This window comes from Uranotaenia lowii, chromosome 2 (genome assembly GCF_029784155.1).
Source record: "Uranotaenia lowii strain MFRU-FL chromosome 2, ASM2978415v1, whole genome shotgun sequence".
NCBI lineage: Eukaryota > Metazoa > Arthropoda > Insecta > Diptera > Culicidae > Uranotaenia > Uranotaenia lowii.
The window spans coordinates 137,782,375-137,800,928 of record NC_073692.1 but is presented as its reverse complement, the minus strand read 5'-3'; the positions used below and the strand labels follow the sequence as shown (position 1 = coordinate 137,800,928).

General features: G+C 34.7%; 1 protein-coding gene across 12 annotated transcripts in view; it reads left to right on the top strand.

Annotated features, from left to right (window-relative positions):
* LOC129749663 (probable nuclear hormone receptor HR3) overlaps window positions 1-18,554 on the top strand; it is a 554,515-nt gene that overhangs the window by 466,445 nt on the left and 69,516 nt on the right. For 8 of the 12 annotated variants that reach the window (XM_055744691.1, XM_055744690.1, XM_055744688.1 and 5 more), the window contains one exon: window positions 11,028-12,727. The exons of the other annotated variants lie outside the window; for them this stretch is intronic. In XM_055744691.1, coding sequence (XP_055600666.1) covers window positions 11,641-12,727 — 1,087 coding nt within the window. In that variant the 5' untranslated portion in view covers window positions 11,028-11,640. The remainder of the gene's footprint in view (window positions 1-11,027; window positions 12,728-18,554) is intronic. 12 annotated transcript variants of the gene reach the window in all.

The following is an 18,554-nucleotide window of genomic DNA, read 5'->3' as shown; positions in this document are numbered from 1 at the left end:
TTTAGTATTTTCGCTTGGAAAATAACAATTCAAATTAACAACGTCTAGAAATATTGTTAAAATAGCGTTACAAGTCCTATCCCAGTAGCACTAGAATTTAATTAATTAAAAATGTTAAAAAAAAATTAACAATAAGGAATATAAATTCAAGCCTAGATTCCTGGAAAAAATTGCTTGGGAATCTGTGAAATAATTGTTATTCCCAGGATTCCAGCAGATTTCATCAACATTTTATGTTAAAGATATTTTTTCTCCATTTGTAGAAGAAATCAGGGCTTCGAATGCAAATTTTAACTGTGGAATGACTTTTTGGAAATACGCACAAAAAACCGAAATTTTGATCAGTTAATTTGAACAACGATTCAACGTCCAACGCTGAAAAGACGATTTAAAAAATATTTCACTCGTTTTTAAGTAGTTGACGTGATATACACGGTTTGCATAAAAAAAAGATGTTAAATGTCTTTTCAAATATTTTCAAATAAATAACCCATAAATTCGTTCGATTTAAAAACAAAATTGTCAAAAAAATTTACAATGATTCAATGTTATTTTACTAATTAAATCTTTTGGTTATTATCTGTAGAGTTCGGCAAATAATTGACATAAGTTTTTTTTAAGTGCGGCCCGCCAAGAAGATTTTGAATTAAAATTGGCCCGTTGGTTTAAAAGGTATCTCACCCCTGTTTTAAGTAGGATACAGAATCTTTAATCTGAAATATTACATTGTTAAGAGGCGACTTCTACTGATCCTCTATGAATTACTCTAAAATTCAAAAGTCTATTTTTATAAATTTTTATTTTAATTTTTTTCACTTCTTGACCTCAATCTTAGAAATTTTAGCAAAAAAAACCATTTTTTTAATATTTATGTTTGAAAGGCATGAAAGAAAGAGCTTTTGCAATATTCGCTCGAAAATGTAAAGCTTAGTTCTTTCAGAAATGGGACAGTTACGAATGCTTATATCTCAAAAACCTTTCGATTGATCTAAATACTTTCTATGAAGGAAATAAGGGTAATCTTTTGATAATTCATGAAAAAATTTGGAGGAAATAATTTTTGGTTTTTTTGTATGAATAAATTTTACTTTATTCTTGGTACCTCTCATCAGCCAGCGCACACTTTTTTCGGTCATGATATTGATAAGTTTTTCAAACTTATACTTCGTCTAATCTGTATTTTAGGTGGTAACATCCTCCTTCTTCAATTTCTGCTACTTTTTGGACCAATACTTCTCTTTTAAAAGAAGCTGAGGGCAATTTAGTGGATACAGCTGTTTCGAAATTAACAAATTTGATTATTTTTGAGCCACTTTTTGAGCGTTTTTAATGGAATTTCTGCTGGCAAAATCTGGCAATGACGAAGTAAAACCATCATGAGATTGAACTTAAAGTATAATCGGTTAGTATAGATCATAAGTTGCGAAGGGTACATAAAAGATTACTCTTTTTAGGCTTTTAAAAACAGCGAAAACCATAGTTTTCGTTTTAAAAATTGTTGTTTTTTTCCACAGGAGCAGAATTTTGGCAAATCATTATATTTTATACAACATCACCAGCAAATACATTCTTTAATATACTCGGGACCTTGCCACGAGCAGACATGGTATTGGATTCAAACGCTGGTTTTTGTTTAGAATATGGTATTTCATAAGTTTTTTCGTTCATCAGAAATCATCTGTCCCATAGCCTCGAAACCGGCTATACAGCTTACGAGCTGTGGAACTAGCAAAAATTTGTTGTTTGAGATTCGGTTTGAATGACTCATTACCAGGCAACACTTTCAGCTTATCGGAGAAATTTTTTTTTTTTTTTGGAAATTTCAGCGATCTACCCTTAGTTTTCGCTTATTGAAAATTAAAAATGCTGGTATGAGACTTGACTTCCCTAATGACCCTTAGCCGAAGTTGCCGATCATATGCTTCACTCCAATGCTTGATTTGAACTTTGTTGACATTTTTGGCAGTATTTGCATACTTTTCCACCAATCACACACAGTAGTTCTTCGAATAATCAATGGTTTTGTCAGCTATAAATTTGAAAATGATGGATTTGGAATGAAACTGTGCAAAATTATTTTTTCCTTTTTCTCTTGCATCGTAAATATCTCAAAAATGCGTTAATTTTAAATTTTGAGAAAAAAATAGGTCGGATAGTACTTTTTACAGGCAACAAAATGCTGTCAATTTTGTTCATTTAAAACACCATATCACATTAATAAACAAAAATCGTTTTGAAATGTTATATTTCTATGAGATGATTCATTGTTAAAATCATCAGTCCACATCTCTCAAAAAAAAAAATATAGCTATTTAGCATTCTTTTATTCCGAAAACTACCAATACCCATTATGAATATCATGCATGTTCTTATATAGATTTGAACTGATAGCCGTTAGTATAGAAAACTTGAAAACTATCCACTACGCCTTGGACACTAGGCACAAACCCTTAATTTAAACTCACATTTTTTAAACTTTAAGAGGAAAATTCATTAAATTCACTCCAGCTAATTTCAAAGTTAGCAAAAACTACTTTTTTCAGATTGAACTATTTTTCACATTCTTAGGAAGCAAATCACGAGCTGCTCCCATAATTGAAGTCATAAATCTACAAATGCATTTTTCGGGTGCAAAAACAAAGTTTTCCAATGTACTAACACCACATGTTCTAGCAACCCAGAAGTTTGTGAGAGGAGCCACTCTCTCAAACAAGGATGAAACCCATGGAACCCATGCGAAAATAATGCACCCGAGAGATTGCGCGTGCAATTTTCCGCCTGAGTGTGTGTTTCCGAGAGTTGTGTTATGGAAAAATATTTCTACAAAAAAAAATTCCCACTCCGCTCGTTAAATTTTCTTTGCGCTGCTTTCCGGAATGTGTAAACATTGGAAGAATGAAAAGTGCCTGGCAGGAAAATTCATCCCAGTTTGCAGTGCCAAAAAACAAAAACATGCACCCGTGACGTGATACGCGGGATGGTGGAAAATTCGGGACTGGTGTGTTCGGTGCGGGAGAGTGTTCTTCTACCAACCACATCCAACACTCAGAGTCAGACCCGAGTGGTCTCGGCTGCCAATGCAGTTCTGTTGTTTGTGCGCGTTTGCGTTTCCCTTCTTCGATGCCTTTTTCCGACCCCATTGCTGCGATTGCGAATTCTCTGCTCTTGTTCTCCCCTTGCCAAATCGCTCGCCCGGTGTCGGTTACTGACTGACTGTGACGACGACTACGACGACGCTACGCTACTCGACTCGACTCGGCTCGGGTCGTTTGGCAGGCGTCGACTGGCTGTTTGCTTGCTTGCCATGCTGACTGAACCACTCACAATCGGTAACGTATTGGGCTAGGTCAAGAAACGGAAATCTATTTTAAATGAGACTGTGTGTGCCGACGTATTTTGCTGCTGCTGCCAACAACTGTTCACACTACCTAGTGAGTCGAACTCGGGGCTCTCGAGTTTTCGAGCATTGCGTTTTTGCGTTCTGTGCTACATTTAGGTACCATACCACATGAAGGAAGACTCCCCCCGGGAATGGAAGTGGCAGCAGCACCATTTTACTTATATGTAGTAAATGAGATTGATTCTGCATGCATACACATACTTAGGTCCTATCTAGAGAGCTTGGTGTAAATCTCATGTGCTGCTCGAGTTTTCCACTTGGATGCAATCGGCGCGATTGCTGCATTTCTTGAATTAGGATCTATGCTACAGGAACGGTTTTGCACTTTAGTGTTAAGAACGACTTATTTTGGTTGCCGATTTCGGTTGTTTATTCGTAATCGATTTCCTTTTTTTTTTGTTTTTGTTTTGAATCTATGTAGTCGTTTTAATATCTTCATGGCATTCGCGACTCCTATCAACGATGCAGTTGGCGGGCAGTCACTGAAAAACTTATCCGGTACAACTGTGATCGATGTTTACTCTTGGGCTCGTACTCACGGACATCGGCTCAGGAAGCATCTGACTTTTCGGATTTCCTTAAGGAAAATGTCAGTACTAATGAGGGAACTGTGAAATTATCTGATAGTTCAACTGTTTAGAAGATTGATTTAATTCTATCATCGGTTTGGTTTTAAATACGATTTATGCATAATATTGATTATGCATAATACTTAATTTGGAGAACTTAAGACTGATAAGTTACTTAAATTTGTTTGGTAGTGCGGAGATAAATACTTCCATTTCTTTGAGCCATTTAAAAAAAATAAGTTAAACTTCAATTGACTCAATATTTCCTAAATTCAAAAATTATGTGCCACTTTTATGCATTCTCGTTTATTACCATAATTTTTTTTTCTCTTTAACCTGGATTTTTTCGATAACCGTGCGTTAAGCCGTGTACAATATTCGATTCAGCAGGAAGTTTTACTCCTGATTGAATTATTAAGTTTGTATCAGTTATATTACGCTCTCAGTTATTACTTTTTTTTAAATAATGCAGGGAAAATTGGGTTTACTGAGACTCTTCTCTTTAACTGAGCGTTTAACGATAGATACCACAAGATTCAGTGAAAAACTTTAGCACTCAAAATGATTACATTCGTTACTAGTGGGATAGGTTCTCGATTGTAACTTTGATAAGTATAGAACATTTATTGAATTAAGGGGACGTTGGGGCCATTGATTGATCAGTTTTCAGCCATTCCAATTCTTAAAAAATTATTTTCTTGATTACTCAAGAATCGTAAAGAAAACTGCAATCAGTCTGGAAAATTCATATCTGCATTTAATTCTGTTTATTCTGATTTATTTAACATAAGGTTGCCAGAATTTTTCCCGCACAATTTTATTCAAAAACCTTTATTTATTTCAAAATTTTCGACTCAAAATCAGGGCTATATCCGGGCAAATTTGTCCAAAATCAAGAAATTATTCAACAAAAATCAAGAAGAAAAACACATGAAGCTATTTTTTTTCAATAAAACGTATCAGCAAATTTAGAAACGTATTTAAGGCTTCCAAAAATTCGCGTATGATTGTTTTGATAAAACTTGCCAAACAAATCCTTGCAAAATCCGGGCTTATTCAACATAATCTGAGCAACTAGGCTGGGCTGAGCTTTTTCCAATTTTTTTAGCAAATATCCGGTCAAGTCCAGATAAATCTGGGAAACTTAATCTTTAATGTTCATTATTCGATTCAGCACTCGCACTGTTCGGCACTCGCTAATCGCTAATTAGTCTCCAAATTTTTGTAAGCAGTTTTATGTTGCCGCTAAATTTTGATTAAGCAAGCGTATTAAAAAGTTCCATAAATTTTTTAGTTCCGCCAATTGAAGCACGCTTATTTCTATACATTTGATTCAAAATGATAAATTATTACTGATAGAAGTATTCTTTTTGTCATTTATCATGTTGAGGAGGCATTGGGTATTATTCTGAATCCAATATGCTATCTAGGAGAAAATTGTCACTCCGAATGGTCTTAGTGGAGGAGTGCGAACTGGATTGAGACGAAAGGAGTATTTTGGGACATCTCAGATCACCGCCACATGTCACACAGATGAACTTTTATTTTCTTTTCCAGGACATCTTTCCGCAAACATTTATGAAAGAAAAATCCAACAAAAGTTGGATTTTTTTAGCATCTATTATCCAGCTTTTTGATATAAAAATGGTTGGCATATTTACTTTTCACAATACAGTTTTTCTACAGATTTAACACATTAGTTCGTATAAAAATTGTAAAGCTGTTTAAAATTATTGAACCGTGCTGGACACAATGATCAATATATACTATGTTTTAGAAGAATTTGTGTTGAAAAAATTGAAATACATAAGCTATTCCATGTAAAAAACAATTAATATTGATGTATTGTTGTAAAAAATATTAGTTACCTGTTTTTAGATTTTCCGGTGTAAAGTGTAAGAGTGTTTTTCACGCACACATCTATCAAATCACACTGGCTTTAGCAGTTAACAATTTTCTATATAGAATAAACCAACTGTATAAAGTGTTCGTAAAAAAAATTTACTGTAATTCCAAGTAGTATTATACAAAAAATCAGCTTTTGTTATATTGATCAACAGTTGGCGATAAGCACATTTAACTTGAAGCGATAACTTTTTCATTAAAATAAGCGGTTTTAATAGGCGATCGCTAACTTTGAATGCATTAGCGATTTAATTAGAAGCGCTAGTTTTTCAGTTAGCGATGCCGAGCACTTATAAGAGCAGATTATGACCTATTTTGGGGTCGCTGAATTGAAACATTCAATTATTTTTCTTCTATTTGGGATAACTTTGAATATTTGATGAAAAAGTCATCTTAGAAATTTGTACTATTTTTTGCCAAATTATAAAAATTTTGGATCAAACATGAAATTTACCGAAGACCGCTCGCTGTGGACACATCGAACACTTTTATTGGAAGGCCGGATCAAATTTGGAATCCTTCTTTTGTCACTTGAAGTTGAAACATCACGAGGAGGGAAAGAAAAAAATCCAAATTTTCAATAAATTGGAACAAATTGAACAAAATCTTGCATGCAAAAAACTTGCAAACGATTCCCATTGTATAACATTTAACAATCAATATGTTTTATATAGTAAAGAAGAAAATAATCTAGGATTAAACGAGTGATACAATTCCCATTAAACTGTTTTTGACTTTCGATCTTTCAACAGTGTGATTTTTCGAGAAGAAAAAAATTCAAATTTTTAATTAAAATTTCTTAAACTTTATTTGTTCCCCCTTCAGGATTTTCGGTAAAATCGAAAGATTAAAGAAGGGGTGGGGGGGGGGGGAGAGGGGTATTTTGACAATGCACGAACATGATACTTTTTCCTGCCGTAATTTGTTCGCTATTTTTGTTATATATTTTTTAACTTTGTCATTTTTCATCTTTTTCAGTTTGTTTTTTTTTCGATTTTTAGTCTTTTGTTTGTATTTGTTTTTGAAATTTATGTATTTTCAAATTATTTTTGTCAGTTTTTAGTACTTTTAGGCATTCTAATAATTTTTGTCTTTGTTGTTGTATTTTATCATCATCATATAATACATTAAGTCATTCAAATGTGTGCTTCAAAAAATGTTTTTCTGTGCTATCAATAATGAGTTAAAATTTTAAAACAAAAACCTTATCACAAACAATTGTTGAAAAAAACCTCCTGGAAATGATTGAATCCATGCCGCCATGCAAAAACTGTTTATTTCAGAATCAACAATTGTTTTTGTAAAATAATCAAAACTTCTTCAATAAATTACCACTTCAAGTCTATGTTTTATATTAAATGAAAGTTCAGAGAAAATCACATTTTTAAATTGTTACTATCGAGTCTAAAGCTGTCGATAAAACAAAATTTTCTCTAAAAAATGTTGTTTTAGTGATTTTTTTTCTGCCGATCATACGTAAACATTCATCTTCAGTAAGCAAAAGAGAGAATTCAAATTATTATTATGCAATCCGAGATATTTCAAGCTAACTACAATTACTTTTACTATTTTTCCAAAATTAAATATTTTGAGCATAACTTAAAAACTGTCCTAGAGAGATTTTATGGATATCATTTCCAAATTCAGCACTCGATTTTACATTAGAAATTTTGGTCGGTTAAAGGATAACAATAATTTACAAATTTAACAAAAAAAAACGTGAATTTTATACGTTTTTTTTTGTTAAATTTGTAAATTATTGTTATCCTTTAACCTTTCACTTGTACCGTTCATATCCACTTTTTTCAAAAAAATTTGCAACATCTTTATTGACCTTAATAATCATGGTCTTTACTTCCATGAAGAAAATTTAATAGAATTCATCAAGGTTTACGAAATCAAAGAAAAATCACAAAAAGTCAAAGATCAAATGGTCGGAATTCGACCAAACCGAACTAAAAGCCATACGCATTTTTTCGAAACACTTGATATTTTGATTCTAATAAATTCATTTAGAGACGAAGTCTTTGATGATTTCAAACCAAATTTGTAAGTTTAAAAGTCAGCATAGCCAGTCATACTTGCTTTTTCGGTCTTGAATAAAAATTACACAAAATTCCATTGTGTTGCTTCTAAATTTTCTGATTGCGCTCAGTTCGGTCTGGTCAAAGCCCGGCCAAGTAATTTTCAAATTTATGCATTCACAAAATTTTCAAAATTAAGTACTCTCTTCAAACTATTACATTAAGATGCTACTTTTAAATTTGATTATCTGAAAAAAAAAATTCATGACAGTTTGATGTTATTGGTAATCTCAATTTATTGCTTTAAAGTTGTATTCGAAAATTTACCCAGTTAGCGCCAAAAAAACCGTCACAGAATTTTTGAGTAAAAAAAAAATCACAACAATTTCCAGCTCTATTCAAATGTCTCAAAAGTTTATGAATTTTTTTTAAAATGCTTAACTAAATAAATTAAACCTTATTGTTTGTTTTACCCTCGTGTGATGACCTACTTAACAAGAGACACAAATCAGAAAAAGAAATTAAAAAAATCTGCGATGAAACACCTGAAATAATTAAATTTCATAAAGTTTGTAATTCTATATAATTGGCTATATGCATACAATCGTTTTGTAGCACGTTTTGCTCCTATATGCTTTTGTGCCTTTTGGGTCACCAAGCATCAATGTAAATTTGAGCTGATTTGGTTGATTACTAAATAAGCGCAACGTGTTTCAATTTTGTATAGAAATGTGTATGGAAGGAGTAATTTTTTATATACAAAACTATCCAGGAAATTCAAATAAACTTAAAATGAAGTTTGGTTTTAAGTATCGATTTTGCCTATTCTTGAGCTTCATTTTCTCAAACATTATAATATGCTAAGTATTCCATGACTAATGTCAGACTTTGCATGCTAGAGCTTTCGATAATTTCATACAAATCAACAAACTCATTGACTTTGCAAAGCAGATTTTTGCAATTTTTCATTCTACGGCTAGACAACTTTCAAATTAGCAGTCAAAATCGCTTAAATAAAAAACAATGAAATTTGTTGGTATAGCATTGAATATCTTTTTTTGTGGTTCAAGTAAGGATTATGGATTTTTCGCATGAAATCTTCTGCAAGATATCAAAAATATTAAACTTTTTCAATTCGAAGTGATATTTGATGCACTTTTCGATGCCGTAAAAAACGTTAACCCAGTATGATGTAGATATAGAATAATTTTTCGGGCAATCACCCTTTTTTCAAATTAATATTTTTATAATTCAACCAGTCTGGGCTAAAATTATTAAGAATGCAAATCAAAGATTATCCTTTAAAATCTCATACATTATCTATTATACGATTGTTTTGCATCACGCCTTTGTTGATTTCAAAATTTCATTCATTCAAACATTAATTTTTATGATTTCAGCAAGTAGAATTTTTTGTAGTTTTTTTACCCCTAAATGTATGCAGCACCATCAAGCTTTATTTTGAAATCATTTTTGACAGAGAAAATATAAAATTTGAATCGAACAAAACCAAAAATTGCTGCATTTGGTGGCATCACACATATATCAAAAACTTTAAATTTTCAAACGTGATTTTTCATTAAAAACAAAGTTTTTTGCAACATCCCTCTTTTTCATAATAGGGTCAAAATTGCATTTTTTTGTATCTTCAAATAAAACTTATGAAACCAATAATTTTTTGGCTAGTTTTTAAAGCCATTTAGGTTGAAAAGTGTTGCATGATGCCCCAGTTGACAGTACTCCTCCAATAACTGCTTGGTAAAAATACTCAACAGATTGATTATTTTTGAACTGTTTTAGAGTTGTTAGAAAACTTTGAGATTGGTCTTTTTTATTCTCCTGAGACTTATGAAAAGTGATATGAGAAACAATATGAAAAAAATATTCAATTGAGCTAAGATCCTCGGTATTAAGGATTAAGTCTCCTTTTACTTTCGAACCATATATTCATTAAATTTGGAAAAGTCTCGATGCTTCACCAACATCTGAAAAATCTTATTAAAAAGCATAATTTATCAAAGTTGAATGCATCAATGTATGGAGCCTTATGTTGATTTTAATTTGTTCCGACCAGTCCGAACATAGCATCTTAATGTTTTTTGTATTTTTTTTTTAAATAACAGAAACTGAATCGTTTGTACTAAATATGCGAGACAGAAAATTTGTCTTTAGTTAACCGGAGAAAATTTCTTGTAAAACACTACTGATTCTAGGGTAAAAAAACTCCAAAGATTTGAACCGGAATGAATGATTCCCATAGATAATTAAGGGAAAAAAATCCAAAGAATGAAATCTTCTTTTCATAATATTCATGTGTTCCGATGAAATTCTGAATTCTGATTCTGAATTTGATCCCTGAAAGTATGCCATTAATCATCATGACTATATGGTTAGTTAAAAAATTTGAGAGTTTTGAACTGTAGCTGTAAATTTTCGGAAAAAAATATTGTTTTCTTTTCAATGAAATTTCACATTCACATAAATATTATTTCCCAGTGTGCAATGCAATAAAAAAAAACTCTCGCTTATCTCCCGTTGCCATTACTTGAACCTAGGTCAAGTAGCGCGCGCGTTACTAGTTACCACAATGCAGCTGGTAGGTGTTTCAATTTTGGTGTATCAAAAGCCAAAAAGTGTAGGTTGGTTGCTTGGTACATAACCCTTATCAAAACTCACACCTTCATTTGAAATATGGGGGGAGAAGGTGTCATCTTTGTTTACCGAAACAACGACACAACAACGAAAAATTGCATTTATTACAACCTAGTACAGCAAAAAAATGGGTAGAAACAGTCAAATTTACCGCTACCATTCATTGTGGGTTTGAAGATGACGACACCTTTCACATTATCATCATGCATCGGACCCTTGTTCGTGGTGCGGAAAACTCTTTCTGTTACCTTTCAGAACCCGAGAAAACAGGTCGTCCAATTTCAGTTCAGTTATTTTTTATTCCTGATAACCGAAAGAGTTTCGGTTGCCAGTTAAACGGTTCACAAATTTTATGGGGGTAGATTTTTTTAAGTGTTTACGGTTCCACGGTTGGAATGGAAAAGGTACTCTCAGTGTTGTTACAGCTCACTTTCTTCTGTGTAAATTTGTTACAAAACAGTATAATTTTGTTTTCAGATAAGCGCTGCTTCTAAGTTATACACAAACTAAACCGGAGTACAGTTGGATTAAGTTGCCGTTAAGTTGTTATTCAAACAACGACGGTAGTGAGATAAGTGAGAAAGACTATAAAGTTTCGAGTGTTTCACGTCGGACGTAGAAGAAGCTCTCAGCGGAAGTGCAACCGGGCGATAAGAGAAGAAACCCTGCGGAACTGAAGCCAGCCCCAGGAGGTGTTGCAAGGGGCATCAGTAGACTAATCGCTGACAAGGTGTTTGTAAACTCTCGGCAACACCGTTTGACATCGATTGACCGCAACTTTTCCAGCACTATTTGTTCGCCGGCGTTCATCGAAGTACTCGCTAAGATGACTGTGGAATGCATTGAAGATTTGTTTCCAACCTAATCCTGACCGGAAGTGACGTTAACTTGAGTGGGGGGATTTTGAGAAAGGGAAACCGGTGTGCGGTGGGAAGCTGGTTTCCCGAAAGATTGTTAGTTTTGTTTTTGTTTTGTCCCTCCGATTAGTCCGAGGATATACTTTTGTGGGTGGATTTGTGTGATCCAGAGGCTAGAGGAAGAAAGAGGATTTTGGAGACGGAACGTTTAAGCAAAAATAAGTGACCAAAGCATGGATAGCGAGTTCACGGAGTTCTTTAATCAAACCTGGAGCAATAAATTTCAAGCCGCCAATCGAGCTGGTCTCAACGGAAATGGAGATGGCAGTGGAGGAAGTGGAGGATCCGGAAGTGGGCTTGGAATATTTGGAGCTGCTACGGCCGCAGCAATGGCTGTTGCTCCGAAGCTTTCGGCGAGATTAACCCAACCACAGACACTCAACCAACAGTCTACGTCTAATCAAATGATGAGCTGTAGTGGTTCCGGATCTAGCAGTAATTCGCTCCGTAATGAAAACATTTTGGCGGATACTAGACTCTTCCTTAACGAGATTGCCAACAGCCACAAAAACCAGCACCAAATGCAACCACAACAACAACAACATAATCAAAACAATAGTAGAAACCTATTTACATCAAGCACTGCAACCACAGGCTTAGCAGCTACAGCAACGACTGATTTACGTGATACAAATTTAGGGCCTTTAAGAAATACCACTAGCAGTAACATTAGTAGTAACATTAGCAGTAACAACACTAGCAGTAACGGAAACAATACCAGTAGCAGTAGTAACACTAGCAGTAGCATCATCAACAACAACAACAGTAGTCATAGCTTTAATCGTGATACCAGAGAGTTTCCCAAACTAAGCCATAGACTGATGCAACCACTGAACGATTCCTCCTCCTCCAACAATAACAACAATAACAACAACAACAACAACAGCACCCAACAAACCTCACGCCACCAACAGCAGCAACAACAGCAACAATCGAGCAACAGCAACAGCGCCAACAACATGCTGAGCCAGCAGGATTTCAACGCGTTCTGCTCTTCGCTAACGGCTGCAGCTGCCGCGGCATCCGCTGCAACGGCAGATCTTGTGGACAGTACGACACCTCCTCCATCATCGGTTTCGGCAACTTCCGGTTCATCCTCGCTAAACACCGGAAATCTTCTTGCTGCGGCGGCGGCTGCGGCTGCTGCTGCTGCAGCCGCAAATGGATCCAATGCTGGAGATTTGGGAGCGGCCGATTTACTTGGTTTGGCTGCTGCCGGTGCCCATGGACACGACAAAAAGACTCCCAACTCGATAAGGGGTGAGTATGAATAGGTCTATGGCTAATTTTATTGTTCTCTGGCCGCAAGAACTCAACTCTGCTTTAACTAGAGATTTTTCTGAAGGACTGTGAAAAAGTTAATTGTTGTTGCTAAAAAACAATTGATTATGATATGTTGGTCTCCCAAGTAACAGAGATTATGCCAATAAGCATAAGGAAGTTTTAAAGTGGTATTATTACGGCATGTGCAGCTCGTTTTATGACTGTCTTATTATGGTCATAAAAAATGCTTGGATTCTTGTTTAGACCATTGGTTTTCAGGTAGTTCTGGCAACGCTTATATAGTTTTTTTAATCTACAGTTGAAGTTTGTTTTGAAAGAGCTATGATAGCTTTATTGAAACTTCAATAAAACACACACACTCATGAATCTTATGAGCATGGAGTGAAAGGGACCAAATAATAGAAGTTAAAATTTGTTGCTCGACATCATCATGAATCCAAGATGACGGCTTCCGTTTAACTAAAAAATGCAGTATATTACTGAAAATTCCATGAAACTTCCACAATATGGGTATTAGGTGAAAAAGCTATGCAAGAAGCAGTCGAATTTTGTTGTCTGTCTTGAAACCCAAGATGGCAGCTTCTATTTAATTTCAAAATGCTGTTAATGACTGATAATCATTTGAAACCTCCACAATACCTGTATTGGGTGAAAGGGCTAAGCTAGAAGAAGTCGAATTTAGCTATCGGAAGTTGGCTATCGGAATCTTCTTGAAATCCAAGATGGTGACTTCCGCAAATAATGTAATTAAACCCTTATGAAAGGATTCACACACTGGCTGACCTCATTGTTTTTGACACCGATTCTACGCGCTGAGGAAACAAAGCAAACATTCAGGTCCTCATTTAATTTTTAATTATATATTTTAGCAATAGTTCTCAGCTTAATTTGGGATAGAAAAAAACTTTGAAAAGGTAATTCGTTGTTAAGAAGTTTGTATGTTAATCCAACTGAAAACAAAAACATAGGAAAAAACGGATTTTATCTAAAGAGTTAAATTATCCAACGTCATATTTACTTCTCGAAAATATCATCGTAAAAATTTAGAATAGATCAGCCTTGTCATTCAGAACGTTCATCGGAGAATTTTCCTACATTGGATTCTTCTGTCTCTATCTGAATAGTGTTGTCGTACAAGCATTTGTTTACATCTTCTGGTCAAAATTTCACAAGAAGCTTTCGGACATTCGTTTCGGTACATTCGACTGCTTTAGAAGGATTTGAACATTTGATGGCCCATGAAAGGCCCCAGAAAATTCAATGCAAATACGTTGGTCCGTTTCTTGACCGTGAAGCTACACGCCGCACTCCGTTTTTCGTTCGTTAAATATTGTAAATAGGATCTGCGAATTGTCACCACAACAGGGAATAACGTCATCATGAATCGACCCATAGTATAAGCACTGATCACACTGACAGGAAACTTAGAACAAAAATTCGATCATTTTCTGGCTAATTTATTTTGTTTAATTTTGCAGGTTCGCAATACCGACGGTAGGTGGCGAACCTACCATTTTTCCGATACAAATGCGCTGTAGAAAAAATGTACCTGTTTGGCCCGATTTTATCGTAGGAATTGTCTGTTTTTGTTTGAAAGTTGGGTGGCACTTTCTAACTGGGATAGCATATCTTCAAATCGATCGATGCGCACTCTGGAATCGATATTGCGTACTGTTGGAAAAATTATCCAACTAACAAAATCGAGTGTCCAGCCAGTATGGTCAGTGGTATAACTATTAGGTGAAAGGGGGTAAATAGCAATGTGGTACAAAGAAGGTGATGAACAAACACACACACTATTTCAGAACTCGTTATTCAAAAAGTAAAAAGGTAAACAAAGCCTACGTCACTTGCCAGGATGTTTATGTATCCTACAAGAAACGAAAACTGCAGTTGGTTGTTTGTTTGAAAATGCAACTGACGTCACGAATTGTCATGGTTACAAAAAAAAAAAGATTGTATACAAAGACAACAAGCATCGTCCCACTTTACCGCGCTCTCCTCGCCTACTTACTGTAAAAGTCAGATAACCTAGAATTTAAATTACCTTGATATGAGTGTTGAGTTCGGAAAATGTCCCACCGTCCCGTTTTTTACTCGAAATATCTCGTTTCTTTTTCAACTAAGTATTCAAATTAAAAAAAAAAAAAAGTTAGCTTACGTTTGATTTAATTGCTTTATCACAACTGCACATCACATAAATAAGATGGTTGCTGTTAATCCCTTATTTCTTTGGAAATGATTATTTTATTTTATTTTCTATACCATTCCTATTATGTCAGATACCAATCTATCAAACAAGACATTGCATTTAAAGTTTTATTAAAACTGGGTTTTACTTAAAAATAAGTCATTTATTATAAGTTTTATGTTTTTAAAGCTCCATTCGAGTATGTGACAGTGAAGCATTGTGACACGCCATAAGACTTATACTATTTTTCTATTTTTGAACCTGGTGGAAATCAGATGTAAATCAGTATTACAAAGCATTTTCTTTATTCAAAATATCGTTTATGCAATTCAGTGTATTCAGTATCGAAAAGTGCTACATTTCAGCACTGCATTCAGTGTCGAAAAGTACACTTCACGACCTACTTGATCATAAATTTTTAGTTTTTGTCATGGTCCACCACATGTTGTTATTTGTTGTGATGCACTTCTTGTTGGTTAATAAATGATTTTTCGATTCTGCATTTCTTATAGCTTTTCAGTTTCTAGAAAAATATTACCAAAATTATCTCAGTTTGAGAAATACTAGAGGTAGATTACTAACTAATTACACAATGATTTCACGCTTCAATGGAATTGGGAGAATGATTCATTTGTTTTTTTTTTAATTTTGAGATTTTCTCAATCTTGAATGAAGCTTATGCGACTTTTACAGTGAAAAACCAATTATGCTAATAAATCAAATGACTCTCTTTTCACAAACCAGAAATTTCATGCTTAAGATCATTTAATAAAAAAAAATAGTAAATACCTTCATTAAACGTACGAAATAAATATGTTTAAAAACAATGTTTATTTGTTTAAAATGTTTAATTTAATTTTTATTTTTGTTTCCATCAATGGTGTTTTAAACTCTTTGTTTCATTCGCACTTTTTTACCAACGGAAGGGCATTGAAAAGCTTTAACTTTGTTCGATGTTTAATCCTGGATTTGAAAGCAATCGGAAAGCAGATGTTTTATTAACTAAAGTCTGCTTCATTTAATATTGGAACACAAACAATTGCGTGTAGTTCAGTCATTTATTAACGAATTCATAATTTGTTTTTCATACAAATGTAGCATTTTCTTTACTCTTTCATAAAAAAAAAATTAAAAAAATTATTCATTGCTGTTTCTAAGAAATTCTCGTACTTTTCCCGTAATACGGCACATTAGGCGGCGCACACCCTTTTCGTCCACCGTTTTGGCGATTTGATTCCACCAGTTCTCCATTTGAGTCATGTTCCTAACAAGTTTTCCCTTTGCCTTAAGCCTCCGCTTCGTGATTGCCCAGTATTTCTCTATCGGCCGGAACTGGCGGCAGTTTGGGGGGTTGAGGTCCTTCGGTATTACGCTGACCCCGTTCGTTGCGTACCATTCCATAACCGTTTTGCTGTAATGGCAGCTTGCGAGGTCCGGCCAAAACATTACTGGACGGTCGTGGGCACGAAAAAAACGGCAGAATCCGTTTCTGTAGGCACTCTTCTTTGTAGACTTCTGATGTCATTGTCTTGTCAGTGAGAAAGACTTTGGTTTTCTGTCCACAACTGCATATCCCCTGCCAAATCATGTACTTGCGGGCGAATTTATCCGCAAACACGAACTTAAATTTTGCAGGTACATCCCCCCGAGCCGTCGCCAAATAAAATTTTTGACCTGGGATTTGCCCAAAGTCCGCCTTCACGTAGGTCTCATCGTCCATCAGAATACATCCGTCGAACTTGGTCAGCACTTGGTCGTACAGCTTTCGAGCACGGATTCTGGCCACATTGTTCTGCTTCAGCGTCCGATTTGGCTGTTTGCTGGCTCGGAATGACCTTATTCCTTCCCGGAGACGAATTCGTCGCACCGTACTGTGAGCGGCCTGGAACTTATTGGCCAAATCGCGGTCTGAAAGATTTGGATTCCTCTTGACGGCCTTGATGACTTTCCCACGCAGTTTCCAGTCGACAGTTCCACTCCGACGCTTCGAATGCGGCTTCCGAGCCGTCGTCAATGTTTCCTTGTACCTACTGCTTGATAACACGCCATACGGTATTTCTGGGCATTTTAAGCTGTTTAGCTAGCTTCGATGCCGACAACAATGGATTTTCAAGAAAACTGTGCACAATTTGATCTCTCCGTTCGGCTTCCATGGCGGTTGTTTACAAAATGCTATCGTTTGGTGTTATGACATAAATACATGGTGAAAGGTGATGAATTTCCCGACACGTGGGTGAAAAAAGTTTCCAAATCCGTCCACTAGAAGCGCCACAATGAGCAAAAGAATTTGTTCCAATATTAAATGAAGCAGACTTTATTGAAAGAGCATGTAAGTTTCGAAAATCAAAAATCGAAATTTAAATATTTTGTCACCAGAACGATTTTAAAAGACTCTCTTGGGGCCCGAGGTAAACCACTCATCGTTCCAGCGAAATATGGGCTGGCTATGCTTCACTTGGACTACATATTCGAAATATACCTTTTCTTTGAAGCTATTGATCTCCGTCTATAATTATTTTCATTTTCATGTTTTCCTTTCTTATAATGAGAAGTGTTAAGCTAGAAAAATATTGTTATAACAAAAAAAACAGTTTGGCTCCTCAAAGCTTTAAGGTAGCCGTTTCTAATAAAGAAGTTACAAACAAAAATTTCAATGAAATGCAAAACCAAATTTGAACGATTTCAAATCAGCTTTTTTTTCTATTTTCTGAAAATGATTTGACCCATTTGGATACAGAATCCAATATATGCAAACAGAAATACAATTAAGATATTGATAATATGGAACCAGAACCTATATCATGAGTTTGATCTTATTTTCAATTAAATGTTAGTAAACAAGTTTCTATCCACAAGGAAGAAAATATTCAAAACCTGAAGCAGAATTCTAAATCTGTGATTAGATTTCCAAGTTTAAGCATTATCTCAAAGTTCAGATTGTTACTTTTGAATATCCTTACTCAATGATCAAAATTGAATAAGAATTTTAAATTTTGAGAGCAGAGTAGAATACACCGCATGCTTTTCTAAACAGGTTTAAATAAGCCCCAAAACTCCCAGGTCAAATTTGGAAGCAGCCTTCTTTGTATATTCAGCCATTCATTGTTATGTTTCAATAGTTATGTAGTTATATAATACGGACTGATTTGCAGCATCTACATATCATCAGCTACCAGAAGTGCTCGACATCAAATTTTCCCCCTTGTTTATCTTCAAGCATCCAAGCGAGACTTGACAATGAATAGTTTTCTCCTGGAAATCTGTCAGGTTTTTTTAAAATATTCCAATATTTTGCGCACAATTTAACCACCGTATTTTGTTCATTTTAACGGCGAGTAGCTTTTCCACCTTGCAGAAATAATGTAAAGACTGTTTATGAGTCAACCAGACGAGCCAATCAAACATTTTTTTTTGCCACGTCCCCAATCGAAATTTTAATTGGCGCTTGATTAAAAACCTCTAACATTCCCTACCTTCATGAAATCATCCATCAAATTTAGAATAAATTATTTCGCCATTAATCTAGGATTTTAGAAAACTTTTTCTGAAAAAAGTTGAGAGTTTTCCATTGCTTTGAAAATATGGCATTATGAAGATAATTTTACGCTCGAA